Raw genomic sequence first — 23,997 nt, forward strand, 5'->3', positions numbered from 1 at the left:
GAAAACCATTTGGAACCGTCCCATAATGTTGCTTATGCTTAATTTATTTCCTTATTTGATTCAGATGCTGGTGTGAAGGGAGAATCCTGTGGGTGGCGCCAGAGTGCTGCACTGTCCTTTTCCTGCTCCCAACCATCACTGCAAGTTCCCCCTCATCCTTCCTCCCCCCTGCTCATTCCCTGAATCCCTGGACTTGTGAGTTGAGAGACGTTTGTTACTGTTCCTGCTCTGTTGAGCTTTCCAACCATCACTGCAATGCCAGTGAATCCCTATGGACTTGAGTTGTTACCGTTCCTCTGCTCTGTTGAGCTTTCCAACAATCACTGCAGTGCCAGTGTGAATCCCTGGACTTGTGAGTTGCTTTGGTGAGTTACTTTTGTTATCCAAGTGATAAGTGATTGTAAGTCTGGGTGGTCATTTGATTTATTTTGAGTACTTAACACCCATTAACACTTTCAGTGCTGTTCACGTAGAACTACGTTTCTGTCGTCCAATCGTTGAGTGCCGGAAACGTAGATCTACGTTTCTGTGATGGTATTTCTTTTATTATCTATATCCATTCATAATTCAGCGGGGCTGGCAGACGGTATTATACTGCCCTCTAACGCCTTCGACCAGTAATGCACCCGGTTAGAAACGGGTTCGTTTATTTTCTATACTGAGCTGCGGCGTGGGGGCGGGTCCTAAACACTCCGGCAAAACACACGCTTCTAGGGATGGCTTGGACCCCGCCCGCCCCCGTTGAAGAGCAATGCCCAATAACGTCGGAGGCACGATCGCTGTGGATAACTGGAATGGCGATGAGATTATTGGATTATTTTTTTTCCATTACTTCAGAGACCAGGTAAGGACACCATATATGAAAGCTTGCGTTGATCTGATATTTATTTCTACTGCAATTGAAGCTATATGTGTTTATGTGTCTAGCTGTTCTGCCGTTGGGTTGCAGGAGGGGGGGGGAGGGCGTGCCGGTCTAAGCCACATTGCATGCGTGCACGACAAAGGATAATAGTGATGATCTAGAGTTGATTTCAGGAAGATCCGATAATCAGGCGAAAAATTACGTGTTTATTGAATTACACAAAAACGCTGTTTTCGTGTCTTTTCCCTGGAATTGCTCAGAAGCGGCCGGACTATGTTCATATTCAAAACGGTATAAAATGGAAATGTACGGATGAAAAATTATCTGTTTTTTGCACGTTGACCAGAAGCAGCTCAATGAGACTCGAGGGCGTTATTAGACCCATAGCGATACTATAAAATATAGGTTTAGTTCTACAAACTACAACTATGTTTACATGGGGTTAATGGGCGGCACGGAAGTGGTCACATCCCGGAAGGCACTCAATGTGTTAAGAGACTAAAGGAAAATAAAGAAAATTAATAAGGGCAAAACATATTAGGCTTGTGGTCATTTTAACTCATTCTTCATCGCTTAAGTGCGCGAGAGGGCGCTAGAACACCACCACTTTAATCAATGGGGGACTGCGAGATTTGCGAGTGCTTAAAATATATCTTAAATTATAGCTATGGGTTAGGGCTGGGCGATATGGCCAAAAATTATATCGCAATAACGATATCGATAACAATATCATATCATTCGATATTATCGATATTGTTATATGTTACAAAGGATCAGATTAAACCGAATATATATATTTATTTATTGATATATATTGCATAGTATTTGTATATCGTTTGATATCCCCTGTATATTCCTTGTACATATACACGGAATATCCCTTTAGCCCAGACCATAATAGTTCATTCTCCTATTGGACAGCGGTCCACCGTCGCCAGGGACCGGCCTCCGGAGCCAGGTTCAAAGTCACCGTCAAGATGTGTCTGGACATGCCCAACCTTGCCCAGGGATACGCGACAGAAATGAGAGTGGAACTAGTTTGTGCACTGTGCGTATAAATACGGCGCAGGTGAATGTAGAAGCCCCTTAGCCCCTTACCTCCGTACCCTTACCTTCCTTAGTATGTTACCGATAAGTTGAAGCCTCACCCACGATACAACGTGCGGTGAAGTATGGCCTGTTTGGCCTCAGAATAGAGCATCGAGACCGCGTGCGAATTAATAACTGAATTGTCAGAGTTTGGCACTATACCGTCGAGTGCGACATATTTCTATTGAGTCTTTAATAGTCTATTTGTGTATAGTGTATCGTGCGGTTAGAATTCTATAGTGACCAGCATCTCCAACGCTTTCTCGTATTAGCTAGAGTTCTTATCCAGGCTGGGCCGACCGCATGGCGCTTTCACCCGAGGAGACCTAGGCGAGAGCCGTATGGACATGTACACTGGATTAATCTACCCGACGACTACATAGCCCTTTGCGGCTGGAATATATTTGCTTTGGTCCTGTGATTTATGGAGCGGAGAACCAGCCAACGCTGCACGTGTTGGATTTACCCCGAGAGGAGTCAAGTCGAGTCGGCGCTCAGAGAGCCTGAGGCCGCCTAGCTTTCTTCACTGTGGAGCTACAGCCTACAAGAGAACCAAGCTGTATTCGTCTGTGGATCAAGAGGCTACTGCACCGGCTTCTGTACCTGAAGTCTCCCTAGTCATCGTTGACCAGACGTCCTACTACCGACAGATCTTCTACCCCCCCTGCTGGCTTACAACCAGTGGGAACCCCTTCCAGTATCTCCCGCTATTACTAGTGTACCATAGATATAATTCCCTAAGATTCAGGTTGTATAATTACCTCCTGCGTAACCAGAGAATGGACATTCGTTATTGATTTGCCTACGCATATTCCTTTGCCTTACAAGTGCATTCAAAGAATAATGTAAAGTATCCTATGTACCTTTTGCTCCATTAAATACTTGATTAATACCTTTGACTGGAACCGATTTCATTGTGGGAAGTGTTCATCATATTCATATATCGTGTACTGTATGGCCAGTAATTAAAGTACATAAAGCGGTAGTGGTTTAATGATACCATACTTATCAATACAGTCAGGGAATTGTACCCCTCAGTTACATTATAAGTATACAACATTTATAAAAATAAAAATTTTATTTATTTTTTAAAACAACAGATTTATGTTTATTTTGCAGCAATTCTTTATCGTTGCCGCCATCTTTAGTGTTACATCCTCTCACACTCGGGTTCTCAGGCTGCAGCTGGCGAAAGCGAAAGTAAACCGGCTTCTCTGCTGGCTGTGGCTCCAGGGGAGTTGAACAGTTCTGGCTCTGCTAGTTTCTTTTCTATCTTTTGGCGCTTTTTTGGTGGACAAACTACCGCACATGTGCACCGTGACTCGTGACTGGAAACTAGCTCTGCTAGCACACATAGCCTACTGTGTACAGACGGTTTCAAACTGTATTTTAAATTAGAAAGTAAACAAAATAAATGGACAAGAGAAAAATAAATCTCAATTTGGTCAGTATTGTCATTTGGACAAGCAAAGCCATTACTTTAAGTTGCAGGCAAGAAAGACAAGTCTGTCCACTGTCTCTGGGTTTAAAACCGCCCTGTTGCAGGTCACAAAAAAATAAATTCGATTTTTTTCCCCTTCGATATCGATTATTAAAATATATCGCGATAATTAGCGTTGTCGTTATATCGCCCAGCCCTACTATGGGTCTAATACACCCGTCGATTATCAGTGAGATTGTTTTTTCATCTGTACATTTCCGTTTTATACCGTTTTGAATACGAGTAGTTTTGGTGATTCTTAGTAATTCCAGGAAGACTCGATAATAGCCCTTTAGTGGAATACACTAAACACATTGTAATTTTTCGCCTGATTATCGAATCTTCCTGAAATCAACGCTAGATCATCATTATTATCCTTCCTCATGCAAGAATGAAAAGAGCCTCGTAGCACGAGGCTCCCCCAGTCCCCTCCTGCACTCAACAGCACACAGCCACACACAGACAGCCGCAATCGGGGTAGAAAGACATATCAGATCAACGCAAGCTTTTATATAGTGTTCTTACCTGGTATTAGGGCTGGGCGATATGGCCTCTAAATGAGAGTGATATTTTTTGGCCATATCACGATACACAATATATATCGCAATATTTTGACATTTCCTCTAAAGCACTTAAAAATGCTTGATTTAACCCTTTGATGCATACAGTCACGCCAATATGATGATTATAATAAGTCCCTGCAAAATATGTTTGCATTATTAAACCATGAAGATGCTTTAAAAAATAATTAAATGAAAATGTACTAAGAGTAGTCTACTGACACACTAATAAAAAAAATTATTTACATCTAAGACAATTTTATATAAAAACTATTGGGTGCCTAAGACTTTTGCACAGTACTGTGTTTTCTATCCACTTTAGCCAAACACACATATATATTATATATATACACACTACTGTGAGAAAATAATAATCACACAAAGGGATAATGGCTTATAGCAGACTTAATGATTTTTGAATATTTCAGATAATGAAATGAAATGTTTATCTCATCAACTATCCAGTTAGTATTTATACTGTAACGTTTGGCTACTTTAAATCATTGAATGTAGAGAGAGAGAGAGGTTTGCGTTTTGAGCGTATAAGCTGCCGTAGGCGATGATGTCACACTCGAATGTAAACACAGGAAGTTGAACACATGGAGATTGAAACTGGATGCAAGAAACGAATAACCAATAAATATGAAGTTATCTTTAAACCTCCGTTAAGCGTCGTCAATATAACCCACCCCCTTTTCTCACGAATGGAACTAGTGTAGTGGAGTCCGCTTTGAACGCTTCCAGGGTTAGCAGCTAAGAGCTAACGCTAGTTAGCTTAGCCTTTATGGTTTAACTTAGCAGCTAACGTTAGCCCATTGCTCACATCGACAATTATATTGCATGTCATTGAAGGTCCGCGCTGGTCTGTGTAATGAAATTACAATTGCATGTCATTTAAGGTCCGAGCTGGTCTGTCTATAATGATGAGAGGAACGCTCTGCACTAAAGCAAGTCTCATATCAGCCGCGACGTGACAACATATACTCGATGTTCACGATATAGTAATTTACTACATCTCACGTAGAACAAGCCGCGATACATCGAGTATACTCGATATATCGCCCAGCCCTACCTGGTATCTGATGTAATGCAAAAGAAATAATCCAATTATCTGATCGCCGGCTAGGGCTGGGCGATATGACGATATTATATAAATATCGGGTACAGTTCATTAACGATACACTTTTTCAACGTATCGTGGATATCGTGATGTTTTGCCCAAGAGGATTGTGTCGCGTCAATCTGTCCACACGTTACTCGTTCATATCTCAGCCTGTGCTGAGATATGCCCATTCCGCGGTCTGTTAATAAAGTTTTCAATCAGACAGATGTATGGAAAGGCTTTTATTATAACATTCGTTGTAGTAAAATCATTATGCCTCATTTAGCATCCTGTGAAGCACTGGTCTCCTACTCGACGGCCGCGGGGAGCTAACGTTAGTAGTTTTGTTGATGTTCAGTGTTCACTTCAGCACACGGGACATTCAGGAAGTCATAACGCTTGCCGATTGGTGCTAAGAACAGCAGGGCGGGTGCAAGCGGTGTGACGTCATTGGCAGACTCGACTGTCAATCAAAATGATTATGTTTCCGTCAGAATGAATGAATGAAAACTGTATTAAAAGGTTGCAGAATGGGTACAATACAGTACAGGAGGATGAAGACCAGAAAAAGACTTTCGGCTTTTTTACATAAGGGTCCTCCATTTTCAATTCATCAAAACATTTAGAGACATACATATATACAGTAGTTTCATAAAAATGCTAAAATGCTATTTATTGATTGATTGATTTAAAACTTTAACATATTGCAGAATGGGTACAGTACAGCTCAATACATACAATTGTTAAGGGGATGCAGACCAGAGAAAGACTTTAGTCTTGTTTACATCAGGGTCCCCCATTTTCAATTCATCATATTTCATATCTAAATCATATAATATCTCATATGCAATATATAATCTAATAATCTAAATCTAATATAAAAATGCTAAATGCATGGGTATTTTATTTTGTCTTTAATGTTAGCTTGCAAACTCAAATACTGTCTTGGTAAGCCTCATAATGAATTGTTTGGGGTAAAAAAGAAAAACATCGTGATGTGTATCGTGTATCGCCGAAAGGTCAGAAAATATCGTGATATCATATTTAGGCCATATTGCCCAGCCCTAATTCCAAATACTGCTCGTGGAGGTCCGTCGCACATTACCGAGCGTTACACACTGACGGGCGGGCGGGGTTACTGTTCCATACCATCGTTGGAAAGGCCTATCTCGCCTGAGCACCTAAACCCCGCCTGCACGGCTCGGATCATCCCAGAATAAAAACTACACCATTCCTAATGGAGTGCAATACCAGCTAGAAGGCGGCGGTATTTGCCCTTTTGCGAGCTCAGACCCATTCCCAATAATAACATCAGGCTGGATGGATGAAAATGAATGGATATCGCTAATAAGAGAAATAACAATTAAAACCTGACTATACTCGTGATTGGCGCTGAACGGTCGGCGAGTTAACCCGACTATCATCGGGTCTGGCGTTGAATGAGTTAATGAGGAGCCTTGAAAAAGGGGACAGGGACAGTCCACCAACAACTAAATTGGGATGGGTGAAAAATACAGAAAGCACAAAAATAAAAAAGCAAAATATGCTTATTATTTGTAATGGATTTGTAAAGCGTAATAATGGTATGAATATCAAAAAGGTATTGAAATGAAAACGCAAAACCTTTTGGTGGATGTTAACACTTTCAGTGCCGGCCGTGTTTTCCTTTTTACCCCGTTGAATGCCACCATCGACGGCCAATGTTAACGTTAATATCGCCTAATCTATGTTTTAAATTATGTGTCTAATCTGCCTGTCGCTTATCAAAGACTCATTTTCCAGTCAACATTGGCAAGGCAGATTGTATTTTTATCGCTTCATTTCCGTTTGATAGCATTTTGAAAATCACCCGTTTTCCGGGGAAAAACAACCCATGCCTATGATAATCGCCTTTTACTGGAATATTCCATAACTTTGTCATTTGTCTGCCTATTTATGAATAGTTTTCAAATAAACGCTAGATGATCGATATTATATGTGTGCGCACGCACGCTCGTGCCGTGCGCTGATAATCGCTGCTCTTATTTTCCTCATGGCTTTTACAGTCAAAACAGCCATATCACATAAACGCTTATATCTCCGTGAAAACGAGTCTGATTATCCTAACACTGATAACATAGATTCTAGGGGTGGACGGTATGGTCTAAAATTTATATCACGGTATAATTTGAAGCATAGACGGTAACGGTATATATCACGGTATCATCATTTTGATAAAAAAAATTTAATTTAATTTTATATAATTTTTTTTTTTTATAAAATATATATATTATATAATTAGACTTGTACTTGTATTATCTGCGAGACATCGCCACCACGCAACAAGCTCCACTGTCTGTGTGTACTCTAGTAGCCTCCAGCTACGGCCAGGATTCTCCGGAGCTGCACCTGGACCTATACTCGAGTAGCCTCGAGCAGAGCTACGGCCAGGATTCTCCGGCGCTGCACCTGGACCCTATTGGTGTGCTCAGCAAGCCCTCAGCTCGAATACGCATCGAATCAGTGTTATAAGACATTGATATCAGGAGCAGATCTGTAGCTACTGCTAGCCGGATATATAACGTTAATACAACGCCTCAGTGAATTATTTAGTTCAATGGGACATTTAGTTTTGAACGGTGAACTAACTTGCGCTAACGTGAGCTAACGGGTAGCATACACGTCTCTAGTCTACTAGACTTTGTGGAGCGTTTGTTGATGTCAGGAGCTATCGGTAGCTGGCCGACTAGATACCGTTCGGTTAGACAATGCCTCATCATGTATTAAACTAAAAGTGAATAGTTGACTGGGTCATTTTGTAACGGTAGCTAAGCTAACGTTAGTTCAGGGAGACGCCGCCGTCCTCCCGTGTCGCGTCCCACTAGACTACTAGACCCGTGTTTACATGCGTGCGGTAGGGGCTGGCACGCCCACTGCGTGAAGCCTCCTAAATAACTTTTTCCAGTTCGCACATATCTATTATCTATGACTAATTCTATCTATTTTTAGGGGCAAATGCGAATGAAATAGTCGCGCTGTGGTTACATGACGTCATTGCTATTTTAGAGCTGCCCTACCGGTTACACGGTATAGTCAAAATCCATACCGTAGAGCAAATTCATACCGTTTATACCGTTTATACCGTCCACCCCTAATAGATTCCTTACCCGAGGTCAGATGGTATCCAAATGGTTTATTCCAATTTCCGATCGCCATTCGAAAAAATCGATAAATGTATTGATCCATCGTGTATAACACATGATCCGCGTGGCTCAGAGGCTCCAGAATGAACTCTGGTAGACCCCGGCTGCATCAGTGAGAAGTAAAATGTGGAGTCAGAAATCCGTTCTCCCATTCACTTTCATCGAGTCCATTCCAAAAGGGTGATTTACCATCTGGGAGACGATAGGGGGCGCTTTTTTCACATCTGAGCGCCGGCGGTCCCTGGATCTCCAACGGTAGGCTCGCGTGATGCAATATGATTTCAGATCGCTAAAAAAATAAATAAAAAAAAATATGTGTGTGTGTGTGTTGAGTACTGACTTTTTTTTTTTTGATCCACTTTTTCTCCCATTTTTCTATTTTTTCTCCCATCCCAATTTCGTATCATCCAATTCAACCCTCCCCTGTCACGAACGCTGTTTCTTGCCTCCCACAAGCCGGCTGCAATGTGGACTAAGTCATACATAGCACAAGTCCCCTCCGGTACTTGAGGTAACAGCAGTCGCATCTTTTCACCTGCGCAGCTCGATCTCTCAGTGTCGAGGAGTAACGCGTGGGAGGCTCACGCTGCCCCCGACACTTCCTGATTCTACTGCGCAGGCGCACCAACCGACTTGTAGGAGTCGCTTGTTCACAACGTTCGATCCCCACCCTTCAGTTTTCCCTCCCCGTAATACGGCCAATGTGTATTACTGCGGACGACCAGCTAAACTGAAAACAATGTGGAGAGCTGGATTCGAACACGCGAATCCTAGCGTCTCCACACTGGTGGCGAGTGCCTTGCCCACTACACCACCTAGCCGCCCTTGAGTACTGACTTTTAATAATTTTGTTTTGCAAAAAAAAAAAAAAAAAAAAAAAAAAAACCCAGAGAATACTCGCAACCGTGGCATTCAACGGTCGGGGCGTAAACCCGAGAAAAGCCGTGAGTGGCACTCAAAGTGTTAAGAGGACTGGATATACTCACGTTGACGACAAAGTCCTCTGGCTGCAGGGGCACGTCCCCGGAGCCGCTCTCGGGGATGGCTCTGGCTACATCAGCTGCCCAGTCCAGACGCATCTCCTGAGGAGGAACAAGCCGACACGCGGTAAGACATATGGAAGCATGGGTGGTACGTGCACAAGTCCTAACATGGTCTCATTAGAAAACATAAAAAAGTACTAATCTCCACCACAGAAAAAGGCCATCAGAAAAGTGTTACAGTTAGGGTTATGGTTAGTTATCTACTTCACGTCACAAATGGATCAATACAGTCCGTATTAAGTCCCCCCCCAGATTACCACCCCCAACTCCCGGGGGTCTAGCTCCGTCAATCATTTGGCGGTCTCGAAGATTATTGGACAGGGTTGTAACCAATGATAGCTCTCCAATGATACCCCACGTGGGGATCTGAGAATCGGGGATCTAGGTGAAAAGTCACGAGCGAAAACAGGGAGAAAAAAAAACGCAGAATGAATTGAAGTCAATGAGGAAATGGTTTACTGGAGAGCTTTTTTTTTATTATTATTATATATAGTTCACCAAAATCGCTCATAATCACTAATTTCTTGAACGGATTCAGGCTATGGGCCCAGTGTGTTTTCCAGCTCATACCAATTTCTTTGGAAATACTATATTTGGATATTGCTACTACAGACTAGTAACAAGTTTTTCTACAACTCAAGTTCAGACCGATGTTATTTCATTAGCACTAAAAGTGATCTTTCTTTATTGTATCAGAAACTTCAGAATGTTATCTTTCAAAAGAGACCAGGCTTATGCATGTGCTATAAGTATAAAGATACGCTTTTCAAAAAAAGCATGCAGTCCTCAAGTTCAAGTTTAAAAATGGCCACTTTTCTGGCGGCCAGTTAAGAGGTTAATTGATCAACGGTTTACCAATTGTGCATATGGTATAGGATATTAATATATTGTATGTATTTTTTTGAAACCCAACTGTTTCTCATGCTTCTGGCATGAGTCTCCCATCTTAGGATCTAAGAGCGTAGAGTGTTTGTCATTCTCATACATAGCCAGAGCAAGTGATAAAAATACCTACTTCCTGCAACAACACACACACACCTGGGTCACTTTTATAGGTTTCTCTGCCTGAGTCTGGCCCACACACTTGTAGAGGCGTCTGCAGACAATGTTGAGTAGAATCTGCCTCGCCTCCGCCAGCTCCGGGGCAGAGGAGTTGAGAATCTGTTCAAACACTCCGTCTGCAGGGGGGGGGGAAGAGAGAGAGAGAGAGAGAGAGAGAGAGAGAGAGAGAGAGAGAGAGAGAGAGAGAGAGAGAGAGAGAGAGAGAGAGAGACAGACAACTGGTCAGATGGAGCAAAAGATAAGATAACAGAGGTCAGGCTAGGATTGTCTAATCTAGGAACTCCATTAAGAACTACCTGATATAATTGAATAGACTCAACATTTGTAATTTGCAACATTTGTTAAAAAAAATACTAAAAAAACATTTTTAATAGCGGCGACTAAATATTCAGCCCAGTAACTTGAAATAAGTCATACATTTGCATCATAAATATTATACAGTTCATAAATTAAGTATGTAAACAGTCCAATTAAAGATGGCATGGGATTTTATTAACAGATTCGCAGCCAACCACGTATACATGATTGGGCGCCATCCTTTGAAGGCCAACCAACTCGGTTTTGCTTTTATTCCATTTTAATATCCTACTCAATGTCACAGAGCTGTATTTTGTCTGGAAACGGCATATCAGGACTCCGAAAGTGCAGTACCGGCCAGATCCTGGTATTGGCGCTGTCTCAAGAATGCAGTTTCCCCTGTTGCAGACCGGGTGTCACTTTTCTTTCATTCCGGGTTAGCTTTTCTGTTAGCCTGAAGCGAGGGCTTCAACCCGATCGCCTGGAATACTTTTTGCGACGCCGAATTCAGTATGCAGTAAAGGAATATAGCATCAGCCAATGGACATATCGATCTACCAGATGCCGATCAAATAACTGGGAAATTCTTTTTGGAATCCAACCGGCCACAGGTAAGAGCGATTTGACGTCAATTTCAGTCTGATCGGGCCTTGTTCTCAGTCATCCACCCGGTCAGCGTATGAATGCCGTTATTGGTAATCAATAATCAGAAACGACTTCCCCCACCCCCCCTTTCATGCATTCATGGTGGAACATACCGATCATATGCGATTTTTAACTCTAGCTTGTGTAGGATCGAAACGCCAATCGATTTAACGTTATTAGCTTAGCGCCCTATAACTAGCTTTGCAGGAATTACCCCAGACCATTGCGGTATATAGTTCATATTCACGACGCTATAAAACGGGAACGTATTGATGAAAAAATTCTTTCTTTATGGCATATTGAAGGGAAGGTTTATACTGTCAATTGACAATGACAATGTAAAATATAGATTTAGCTCTACAAACAACCTCACGCACAGTGAAAACTTGTAATGAAAAGCTGGCCTCAGAGTGGGATTAGACGGGTTCCAATGGCCCCGAATGTGTTAAAAGGGGGAGATTTACAAGTTTCTAGTCATGAACCGATCCTCGACAAGAGAGCTTCTGAAGTTCATGAAGTCACTTTCACTCATCATGGTGCTGTGTGGGCTCTCGTCTCTCCACACAATGTATTGTTGTTGCCTTAGTAACACAGGTTTCAAAGTGTCTCACGGTTAGTGAGGTTAGCAGACTTAACTAGACTTAGCATACACTTGAGAGCGGTTAGCTAGTGCAGAGACATGCAGGCAGGGGGCGAAATTTAAGCCCGCCGCCCGCCAGGGGCGCTCAGTTTTTACCTTTGGCGCTTGCCACTGAGAGGTCTGCCCGCCGTGTGGCGTGTAGACGTGTAGTTCACAACAATACTCTTATTTTGAAAATCTGTGTGAGTCTCATTTCCGCCCCAAGCGCAGCTAGAGTCATAATATCGATGGCTCCGGCAGTTAGCAACATTCAGTTCGTATGATATTCTTATTTTGAAAAAAACCGTGGCAACGAGTCATATCCGCCCAGCCGGGCCAGCCCTGCAGCGGGATACTATTGGCTTCTGCTCGTATCAACACAGAGGCAGTCTGCTCTAGTCTAGATCGGACCTCCATGAGCTACCGTTACCGTTTAAACAATGACCCAGTCAACTATTCACTTTTAGTTTAATACATGACGAGGCATTGTCTAACGGTATCTAGCTGGCTAGCTACTGATAGCTGCTGATAAACAAATGCTCCAGCAATAGTCGACTCGAGTGCATAATACCTCCGTTCGCTCGTTAGCTAGCTCACGTTAGCTAGCTCACGTTAGCTAGCTCACGTTAGCTCTATATGTCCCAGTAAACTAAATTGTCTTAACGTTATCTAGCGGGCTAGCAGTAGCTACAGATAGCTCCTGATATCAATGTCTTATAACATTGATTCAATGCGTATTCTAGCTGAGGGCTTGATGAATGTGATTTGACCAAAGAACCGTAATGTTATACCAATAGGGTCCAGCTGCAGCGCCGGAGAATCCTTGCATGCTGAATGTAGAGTATTAGTATAGGGTCTAGCTGCATCGCCGGAGAATCCTTGCTGGAGCTGGAGGCTACTCAAGTATACACAGACAGTGGAGCTGTTTGCAGATAGCGAGCATTTTGACTTATTGCGTGGTGGCGATGTCTCGCAGATAATACAACTACAAGTATGATTAATACAACTACAAGTATGATTATATAATATATATTTTATTAAAAAAAAAATTGTATATAAAATATATACCGGTATATATTTTTTTTAATCAAAAGAAATTTGGCAGGTAAGAAATATGCTTGGCGGGTAGATTCTTCCCATCTACCCGCCACTGGCCGGTGAGTCAAAAAGTTAATTTCGCTCCCTGCATGCAGGACATTGGCTTCTTCCCATTACAGAAACAGGAATACAGTGCGGGATGAAAGACGAGACCCCGGACACAGACCACCATGGTGAGTTAAAGTAGCTCGAGTAGACCTCCCATGGGTCTGACGTAGGGGTGGGGGAACATTTTATACAGCAATATATGTATTGCTGTGTGACGCAAAGTCTCGATAATTAAAATATATATATATTTTATGTTTCTTTTAATAATAATACCATTTTAATGCAATATAAAATGTAATGAGGTGAACAGACTGAAAACATCACATTTATTAGATTAAATGTATGCAGATGTATATATTTTTATTGCAGATGGTAACAAAGTTTTCCGTTGGGGACATAATTAATAGTTAATAATAACCAAGTTGTGGTCAGTGTGTTAACACATTGAGTGCCACGCCCCTTTGACCATATATGGGCTAGAGTGCCAGCAGTCAATCGGGGAAAGGTCGGGGAAATTTGCGAAGGCTTAAACTATATCTTAAATTATGGCTATGGGTCTAAAACACCCCTCGCTTATCAATGACTTTCTTGCAGTCAACATTATCAATGACTTTCTTGCAGTCAACATGTACAAAACGGATAATTTTTTCATTGGTAGATTTCCGTTTTATACCGTTTTGAATAAGAGTATAGTTTTGGAGAGTTCTAGTAATTCCAGAGAAATTCCGCGATAATAGCCCTTTAGTGGAATACACAAAACACGTTGTAATTTTTCAGCTGATTTATGAATAGTTTTCAAATAAACGCTAGATAATCGATAGTATATGTGTACTTATGCACGCCAGAGAAGCGGGCTGAAAAATCTATTATCCATGACCTGGTCAGTGCTAACGTCATACACACACACTGCGATGGCTGAGAAAAAAAACATCCGATTAACCCAATACTGGTAAAATAGAGTCCTTACCTCACATCAGATGTTCTGCAAAAAGATTAATCCAATTCCTGATCGCCATTCCAAATATTGATCACGTTTATTGATCCAACGTTATAGTCCGAAACACATAATCGACGCTGCTCTGAGGGTCCTCAGTCAATCTGGTAACACGATACTGCTTGCCCGAGATTTGAAAACACCGGACCGGATTTTTTTTCTGATGCACAACCCCAGCCAATCCAATGATGTGCATTATCATCCGGGAGACGATAGGCAGCGGTATTTGCCCTTTTCGAGCTCAGACCCATTCACAATGATAACATCAGGCTGGATGGATGAAAAATGAATGGATATCGCTAATAAAAGAAATAACGATTAAAAAGACGAGAAAACTCGTCATTGGCACTCAACGCATGGAGAGTTAGCACGACTAATCTCGTTGTTGGCACTCAATGTGTTAATGAGACACTATACAATTTGTTGTACATCGTTTCATATACTATTGGCCAGTTTGTGATGCACACTAAATAATCTGATAAGCTTTCATTTAAATTCTGTGAATAAACACATAATTCCTGCTTTTTGCCTTTTTATCTGTATTTTTTCTTCTTCAGTTACACAGATATCGTGACATATCGTAGACGAAATTTCTCGCAATATATCAATTATTGCAGATATCATGCATCGTGATATTATCATTATCGAGGGCCAAACATCAGTATTGTGAGTGACTGTTATCGTCTAGGGGTGGGAATCACCAGTTTCATCACGATACGATACAATATAGATTCTTTGGACAACGATACGATTCGATTCAGGTGCCTGTGATTGATATAAAACTTTTAAGTTCCATTTTTTGGAACTCAAAACACACAACCTAAAACCACTCCCTACCTCCCTCTCCCAAACCGTTCCTACAACCATTTCTTGATGTTGCATGATCATGTATATTTATTATGTATTATATTTTTTATGTTTAAATAACATTATCTGTCCATCCTCAGTAAATACTATCAAACTCCTCTGACCTCATCTGGTCTGGACGCGAACACACACAAAGGGAGAATGCCCCCCCCCCCCCCCACTAATAAACTCTGGTGTTTTCTCTATGCCTCTGATCCGGGTTAACTTAGCTTAGTTAGCATAAGCAGCTAACGTCAGTTTAGGTCTTTAATTAACACGATGTGGGCATAAAGGAATGGCGAGGATGCAAAGCATGTTAGATGCATTTGACCAGTTGCGAGAAAAAAAGAAGCAGGGACTTATTTCGGGTCTTGTAGGCGGACTCTGGAGCTATGCTGTAACGTCGACACACACGGACGGAGCTACTGCTGTTGTTCTTGGGCGGATATGAGACTCGCCACGGGATTTTCAAAATAAGAGTATCGATATGAATCTATCTTTTTACGTTGCATCGATCCTATTGGATCGTTATAAATTACATCGATGTATCGTCCCACCCCTAGTCTGTGTCAGGCGATGCTCAAATATTATGTAAACATAAAATACTGGCAGATACAATAATGTAGGTGTGCAACATGATGTAGGTCACTAAGCCAAACAGGTCTGGCCAACGCAGCAGGCCGGTATTTGGTAATGACCAGAGCAGACACAGATCGACCCCGAGGTATCTCCTTTTCTCCCTGTTCCATTAGGTCACAGCACACTGCGTTCTCCACTGACCCGTCAGCTTGGTGTAGGCCACCATGTCATCTATGGCCGTGGACAGAGTGTACATCTTCCCCCCAGAGCCTTCGATCTTCATGTGTGGGTCTGCCTTGACGAAGGCCTCCGTGATCCTGGACATTCGCGCACACAGACACACCAAAACATCACGTCATTCATCAAGAACCGCCTCCATCTATGTATCCTGCAAGATAACGGTATCTGAATCACCGTGGCTAATGGTGTGGAGCCATGCGAGATAAAAGACCAAGCTACATGTTGTCGTTGTACCATCAGTGTACACAGAGTACTCACATGGTCTCTATGATGTTGCCCACTTTGTGTTGGTAGGCTCTCCTGTGCAGACAGTTCCTCGTGTGGAACATGTCATACAGATTGCCTACTTCCTGTTGGGGGTAAAGTCACACACGGTTTGGTCAGACGGTCGTCAGCTAAACGGAATGCTATGCATTAACCCTTTCACTACCAAATGGTTAACCCTTTCACTGTGACAATACAGAAGGTTAACCCTTTCACTGCCACACAACAAAGGGTTATCCGTCTGTAGTGTGATAGTAAAGGGTTAACCTTCTGTAGTGTGGTAGTGAAAGGGTTAAAGGAGCCGGAGGAGGCAGTACACTGAGCACCTTGTCTCTGGTGCAGATGTGCTTGCTGCCGTCCACCTCACACACCCTGGCGAACTTCAGGAAGCGGCGGTAATCAAAGTTATTCTGGATGCCCAGGTGGTAGCAGTCCCTATGAACAAACGAGAGAGAGAGAGAGAGAGAGAGAGAGAGAGAGAGAGAGAGAGAGAGAGAGAGAGAGAAAGGATGAACAGACACAGAGAGAGGATGAACACACAAAAAGGAGGAACAGATAGAGAGAGAGAGATAGAGAGAGAGAGAGAGAGAGAAAGGATGAACAGACACAGAGAGAGGATGAACACACAAAAAGGAGGAACAGATAGAGAGAGAGAGAGAGAGAGAGAGAGAGAGAGCGAGGATGAACAGACAGAGGATGAACAGACAGAAGACAGAGAGAGAGGATGAACAGACAGATACAAAGAGAGGATGAACAGACACAGAGAAAGGATGAACAGACACAGAGAAAGGATGAACAACAGACAGAGAGAGGATGAACAGACACAAAGAGAGATGATGAACAGACACAGAGAGGATGAATACCTGGCAAAGTAGTCCCATTTGTCAACGTCAATGCCGTTCCTCTTGTTGGCTACAATCTCATAAAGGAAAGACTTTTCCTCAGGCCGGCCATTGTATGGCCACTGTGGAGACAACAGCACAACACAGACCTGGTGTGACTATAATAATAATAATAATAATAATACTTCGTTTTATATAGCGCCTTTCAAAGGACCCAAGGTCGCTTTACATAAGGGGGGGGGGGGGGGGGGGAGATAACAAGTCAACAAACATAGTGGACAGACACAACACATACATATAAAGTGAGAAAGTTAGGGGTTGAAGGCCAGGTTGAAGAGGTGGGTTTTGAGCAGTTTTTTAAATGAGTCCAGAGTTGGGGTGGTGCGGAGTTCTGCGGGGAGGGAGTTCCAGAGGGTGGGAGCTGCCACACTGAAAGCTCTGTCCCCGAACGTCCGCAGTCTGGTTCGGGGGATGGAGAGCTGACCAGTGTCCGTGGATCGCAGGGACCGTGACTGAGTGTAGGGGTGGAGGAGGTCAGTGAGGTACTGAGGTGCCAGGGCGTGAAGGGATTTGTAGGTGAGCAGGAGGGTTTTGTAGGTGATGCGGGATTTGATGGGGAGCCAGTGGAGCTGGATGAGGATGGGGGTGATGTGCTGCCAGGGTTTGGTGCGGGTTAGAACCCTGGCAGCTGAATTTTGAACATACTGGAGCCTGTCCAGGGTTTTGCTTGGGACCCCGGACAGGACCCCGTTGCAGTAGTCCAGGCGGGAGGTGACGAAGGCGTGGATGAGGGTCTCAGCTGTGGTGTCGGAAAGTGACTGGTGGCTATTTATTTATATACAAATACACTCATTTCACAAAGGACTGTCCATCTATCTATAGTACTGGACTGTTTTCAGCAGATACCAAGCACTGTTGTGAACCGTTACTGAATAGTGTAGGCTTTTTGTCTTTGTATTTGAGTCAAAAAGAAAAGACTGACTTATGATCCATTTTCTCCATTAGACATATTAACATGTTATGTGTTGCGTTTTGATTTCTCTATTAGACATACTAAAATGCATGTGTTGTGTTTTGATTCTCCATTAGACATATTAACACTTTGTGCGCCAACAACGAGTATACTTGTTATTGCCCGCCAATCGTTGTGCGCCAACAACGAGGGAACTCGTTTTTGGGATCAATATAAAAGATTTTCACCATGGCATTCATAATTCATCCAGCCTCCCTTCGGGACGCAGCTGGACCCTGGTCTGATATTGCAACGCCTCAATACCGCCCCCTGGTGGATTTCGGGCGAGTTACACTCCACGCCAAACCGGAAGTGGCGCTCGGTGCATCTGGGAAATTCCTCCACCAGAGATATATTGTAACATGGGTCTAGATAACACTCGAGTGCATTGGGATCGCTTTCGAAACGCAATAATCAATATGATTTCGGCGTTTATTGCGTCATACAACGGGAAATGGATCTAGCAGATCGACGTCAAATAATTGGAATATTTTTCCTCCAGTCTCTTCGGCGATCGGTAAGAGGAATCTAACGTTATTTTCAGCTTGATTGTCCATTTATTTGTTTGCAATCAGTCTGATCAACGTATCAACCCATACTAAATAAAGCCGTTACTTCATCCTTCACGCATGATGAAGCATAATGTATACCGATCATATACATTTAAATTTTTTAATATAGCGTGTATAGGAAAGAAACGCCAATCGATCATATCGATCATATGCGTCAGGGCCTATAACTCGCGTTTTAGGAATTACTGCAGAAAACCTTAAAAACATATGTTTATGTTTATGTTAATCTTAAAAACATATTATTTTCACGACGGTATTAACACGACAATGTATGAATGAAAAAATATAACGTTCCCACATCCGGAACGATAGATACCCGATGTTGAATGGGCCATAGTAATGTCGATATAGCTATAATATTTAAAAAGTTATAGCCCTGCAAAGAAGGTAAACATCTCCATAGGCTTACAGCGCTGGCAGACTGGGCCCAAAGATGGGTACAATGCATGGCGGCCAATGTGTTAACATGTATGTGTTGTTTTGATTTCTCCATTAGACATATTAACTCATTGACTGCCATGCTGGGAACGGGATATGACTATGTGCTGCCACGCTATAAAACAATAGAGTCGTGCACCTTGTTTGCAGGGCTATAACTATATATATATTATAGCTATGGATGCAATACTATGGCCCATTTGACATCGAGTATCTATTGTTCAAGATGTGAAAAAGGAATAATTTTTCCATCAATACATTCCCGTTTTATACCGTGGTGAATACAAGTATGGTTTTAGAGCGGTTTAGGGTAATTCCTGGGAGGCTAGTAATAGTCTGCGACGCATATTATACTTAATCCATTGGCATTTCGTCCCTATACACGCTACAATAAAAAATTCAAATGCATATGATCGGTATATTATGTTCCATCATGAATGCATGAAAGGGAGGGGGGGGGGTCGTTTCTGATGAATTGATTGTCAATAACGGCATTCGTTAGTATAACAGCATACGCTGATCAGGGCGATAGCTATGAAAACAAAGCACAATCAAGCTGAAATTGACGTTAAATTGCTCTTACCTGTGGCCGGTGAGATTCCAAAAAGAATATTCAAATTATTTGATTGCCATCTGGTAGATCATATGTCCATTTGGGCCACGACATAACTAGAGATGTTCCGATACCATTTCTTCCTTCCCGATCCGATTCCGCTTGGGTATCGGCGATACCGATCAGATACCAGTGCATACACAAAAAATTAAAAAACATATTCTATTATATAAATTATAAAACTTTTTTTTTCAGCTACAGATACTGTTTTTATACTGTTTTTAAGTCATAACTAGAAAGTAATGGTATTTATTCAACAACAGATGATTGTATAGATTAGTATCATTAATTGACAACAATGTAAATGAGTTCACCCACGGAATGGTTGTTGGGACACTAGTTCCGCACGGACGTTATAGATTGTTGCACTTCCTATCCAGCCAGCTCCGTTTTCAGTTAGCTACTAGCCAGAGCCAGTAATGTGTATGTTGTGATTTTTAATGGACAATAAATATTCAACATTCTCTTTTGAGACTCCGCCTCAGACTCTTATCCTTTGGCACTAAAAGCTAAACATCGTCACCGGTATGGCTGTCGGCATTATGCCATTAATTGTCGATCAGTGACAACACAGGTTAGCCACGTTAACGTGAGCTAGGTTAGCCAGTTAGCATGAGCTACCGGTAGATGGAAAGAATATAACGTTGCTGGTGAAAAAGTGATTTACCTTGGAATACTCCTTTGCCAACTTGCTGTACTTTGCTTGCAGGTCTGCAGCCATTATTGCTGGATTATGAATAGTCCCAACTTTAGCCAAGGTAACATTAAGCTAAAACTAGCTCTTCAGCTAATGCTAATAACACCAGCAAGCTCCCTGTCACAGAGCTCTGGACTCGGAGCGATGGCATTTAAGAAAGTATCTGCTGTTAAAATGACAAACAGCATTGACACTTTAATTCACGGTCGATTAAAAACACGTTTGTTATATAATGCCGACTCTCAGCAGGAGGATACCGCACGTGTTGTTTATAAATTGGTCATATGGTATCGGAGCGCAGAATTAGAGGGTACTCGCCGATACCAGCATTTTAGGCAGTATCGGAGGCATTTCCGATACTGGTATCGGTATCGGAACAACTCTAGACATAACCCATCACAGCATAATGAATCGGGAGTCCCGAAAACTATTCAATGCGATCGGGCCGCGTGAATATTAAAGGCAACCAACTTGTGTTCGGCTTTTCTCTGATTGGCCGCGCCCCCCCGCCCCCACGCGCAGGCAAGCGGCAGTCGTCCCACGTCCCAAATGAAATCCAAGGAGCAAGCGAGCGGCAGCGCGGGCAACCAACTTGTGTACCAACGCACTTGTGTTGGGCTGCTGTTCCAACGCACTTGTGTTGGGCTGCTGTTCCAACCAACTTGTGTTCAGCTGCGGTAGCAGTGGAGCGCTATGAAATGCGCTGAACTAGAAAGCGTAACGTTATTATGTTTCGCGTTTTTAACAACCAACTACCAGATTCACTCGTGTATAAACAAAGCCCATAGTTATGAAATGCGCTGAACTAGAAAGCGTAACGTTATTATGTTTCGCGTTTTATTATGTTTCGCGTTTTTAACAACCAACTACCAGATTCACTCGTGTATAAACAAAGCCCATACAGTTATGAAATGCGCTGAACTAGAAAGCGTAACGTTATTATGTTTCGCGTTTTTAACAACCAACTACCAGATTCACTCGTGTATAAACAAAGCCCATACAGTTATGAAATGCGGCGGCGTGGCCGTGGGCGAATTGCTCTGTGCTGGCACGCAAGCTTGCACGTTGGCGGCAGGGTCCATCGCGAAATAGTTAGTTTAGTTAGTTAGTTAGTTAGTTAGTTAGTTAGTTAGTTAGTTAGTTAGTTAGTTAGTTAGTTAGTTAGGCAGTTGGGCGATAGCGATATGATTAACCAACAAGGGCATTAACGCAAACACAACCTCTCAAACACAAGGACCTCCTCCTCTCAAGAGCACCTGGGGGAGCCTCATGCGCGGCCACTCTGCCGCGTCTCTCTTGCCGCAAGGGCGTGTGCTAGTGGATTGATTGATTGGCCGTGTGGCCAATCAGAGAAACGCTGAACGGCAAGCCGAACACAAATTTGATGATCAAATACAGTTTGATAGCGATCTGCGCGAGATAAAAAATGTCAAATGGACGTGCTTCTAGAAGTTACTACTTATCATCTGATGTTGACCGGATGGGGGGGGGGGGGTCGTTTATAATTCCGTGGCCAACGTTCAATGATTCATCTAGTGTGGGTGATATGATCATTAGAGCAGTTTGTATCGAACACGGTAAAAAAAAAACGCTGAAACTCACCGCAGCTTCCTCGTAGCGTTGGGCGATGAGCAAAAATATTCCTATTATGGGATGTTGAAATATGCGATCCATCTCCAGGTTGTATAATAGTATATACGTCCAAATCATGTTGTTTATCGAGTTATTGGTAACGGATCACTATCCATTGTGTCGCGCTCGAGTCCCGGGACCTATAGCGAGTGATCGGACCGAATTTGTATGAGCACCAGTTTCCGTTTCCGGTTTGGGTGATCCGCCGATCGGCCACCAGATGGCGCTCTTGGACCGTTGGAGAGTTGAGAGGGGATCAACAGTAGATCTCAAGTCTCCGGGGGAGAAATATGATTGCGATCACAGATTTTTGAAATATTGATCTCTCAATGACGTGTTACGGCGTCATTGGCAGAATGAGCATGGCGGGGAATGACGAGTTTAGGCGTCCTTGGCAGAGAAAGTGTTAACATGTATGTGTTGTGTTTTGATTTCTCCATTAGACATAACCCATTGCTCGCCAATGACTTGTTAACACGTCATTCTCCGTCATGCGTAATCTGCCAATGACGCCTAAAGACGTCTTTGAGATCAATATTTCATATTTTCGTCAGGGTATTCACATTTCACCCACGGAGTCTTGGCTGGTGCTGTAGGACTCCGCTCAACTCTGCAACGCTTCAATACCGCCACCTCGTGGCCGATCGATGAGTTGCCAAAACCGGAAGTGGCCGAAAGTGCTTAGTCCGTCCCCTATTCCGTCCGGCCACTCGCTATCGCTCCCGGGACTCTATCCAGACACCGTGGATATCGATCCGTTGCCATAACTCAATAAACAACATGATTTGGACGTATATTAGTATTATACAAACCGGAACTGGATCACCTAGATCAACATCACATAACTGGGATCTGTTTGCACCAGTGTGATCGCCCAACGGTAAGAGGAAGCTGCCGTGAGTTTCAGCGTTTTTGATTATTATTATCCATACAAACTGCTCTGATCAATATATCACCCATACTACATGAATCATTTAACGTCGGTCATTGAATTATAAACAACCCCCCCCCCCCCTCCGGTCACCAGCAGATGACCAGTCATGACGTTTAGGATCATGTACAGTTGAAATTTTTAATATAACGTTGATCGGTATCAAACTGCATTTGATCATCTAATATATGCATTTATGGCTATATCTCACGTTCTATGAAATACAGCAGAAAACGATAAAACATATTTATACTCTGGACGGTATTTTAGTATGAATGTGTGAAAGAATGCCTAAACTTGACCCTAACCTTAACCAACTCCGAAAGAATGCCTAAACTTAACCGGCGAAAGAAAGACAGACGCTAATTAATTAAACGTAAAAACAATTAAAAATAAATTGAAGTGATTCGAACTTGTCACCAACTGACCGCAGGCTCGACAGCAAGCTGAGGAACGAGTTGAGCTAACCGTCGATGTTAAAACAGGGGGGATTGCGTATGCATAATGCCGCGGCAACCTATGCGCGGCATTCGGGACAGATCCTGGTCAAGGTAAGGACTAGTATATGCTATCAATATTGTGTTGATCCGATAATTCCTTCCCCGCGATCGGAGCGTGTCTGTAATAGGGAGGTGTAGTCTGACGTCACTGGTTGTTCCACCCGTATAGGGATTTATCATTGGGAAAATGGATTATCGGCTATTGTAACAATTCTGCCGCATGGAATTTGAAAAACGTTCCACTTTTGAACAAAATGAGTTCCCTTCTATCACTAACATTATTGTTTAAGCATTTTTGGTTGAAATAAAATTCTGCGATTTTTTTTAATGATTCATTGCAAATATTTTCATGTTGAGCTATAGATCTAATTGTGGATGAATAAGCACAGAAAGGTACACCATGCCAATGTTAATGCTTTATTTGTTTTAAACGAGACGATTTAGAAATGGGCAATGGGGAAATGCATTGGGTTGGACAGAGGGTGGAACACGAAAAACAGCAATGACGTAACCACTACACCTCCCTATGTACTGTGTAACGTATTCCGTTGGTGACGATCGAAGCATAGAAACCCCCCCCCCACCCTTTCATCCATGCATGATGAAACATAATACGGATAATCTAGCGTTGATTTCAGATTGATTGTTGATCCAAGCGAGGAATGGCACAATTCCTTAGTGAAATGCACTGAAACACTGTTTAGCGCAGTTTCCTGGGATTACACAGCATTACTCTAAAACGATACTCAT

At 42.6% G+C, this 23,997-nt stretch overlaps 1 protein-coding gene across 1 annotated transcript in view; it reads right to left on the reverse strand.

The window, feature by feature from the left end:
• Window positions 1-23,997, reverse strand: part of samhd1 (SAM domain and HD domain 1) — a gene marked incomplete at its 3' end in the record, with an annotated part of 48,396 nt that overhangs the window by 5,828 nt on the left and 18,571 nt on the right. Inside the window, exons 8-13 of the mRNA XM_084333540.1 lie at window positions 16,874-16,974; window positions 16,337-16,445; window positions 16,005-16,096; window positions 15,708-15,823; window positions 10,357-10,496; window positions 9,262-9,357 (exon numbers count right to left, since the gene is read on the reverse strand). Of these exons, the coding sequence (XP_084189666.1) occupies window positions 9,262-9,357; window positions 10,357-10,496; window positions 15,708-15,823; window positions 16,005-16,096; window positions 16,337-16,445; window positions 16,874-16,974 (654 nt within the window). The remainder of the gene's footprint in view (window positions 1-9,261; window positions 9,358-10,356; window positions 10,497-15,707; window positions 15,824-16,004; window positions 16,097-16,336; window positions 16,446-16,873; window positions 16,975-23,997) is intronic.

This window comes from Notolepis coatsorum (assembly GCF_963971535.1).
Source record: "Notolepis coatsorum genome assembly, chromosome: 17".
NCBI lineage: Eukaryota > Metazoa > Chordata > Actinopteri > Aulopiformes > Paralepididae > Notolepis > Notolepis coatsorum.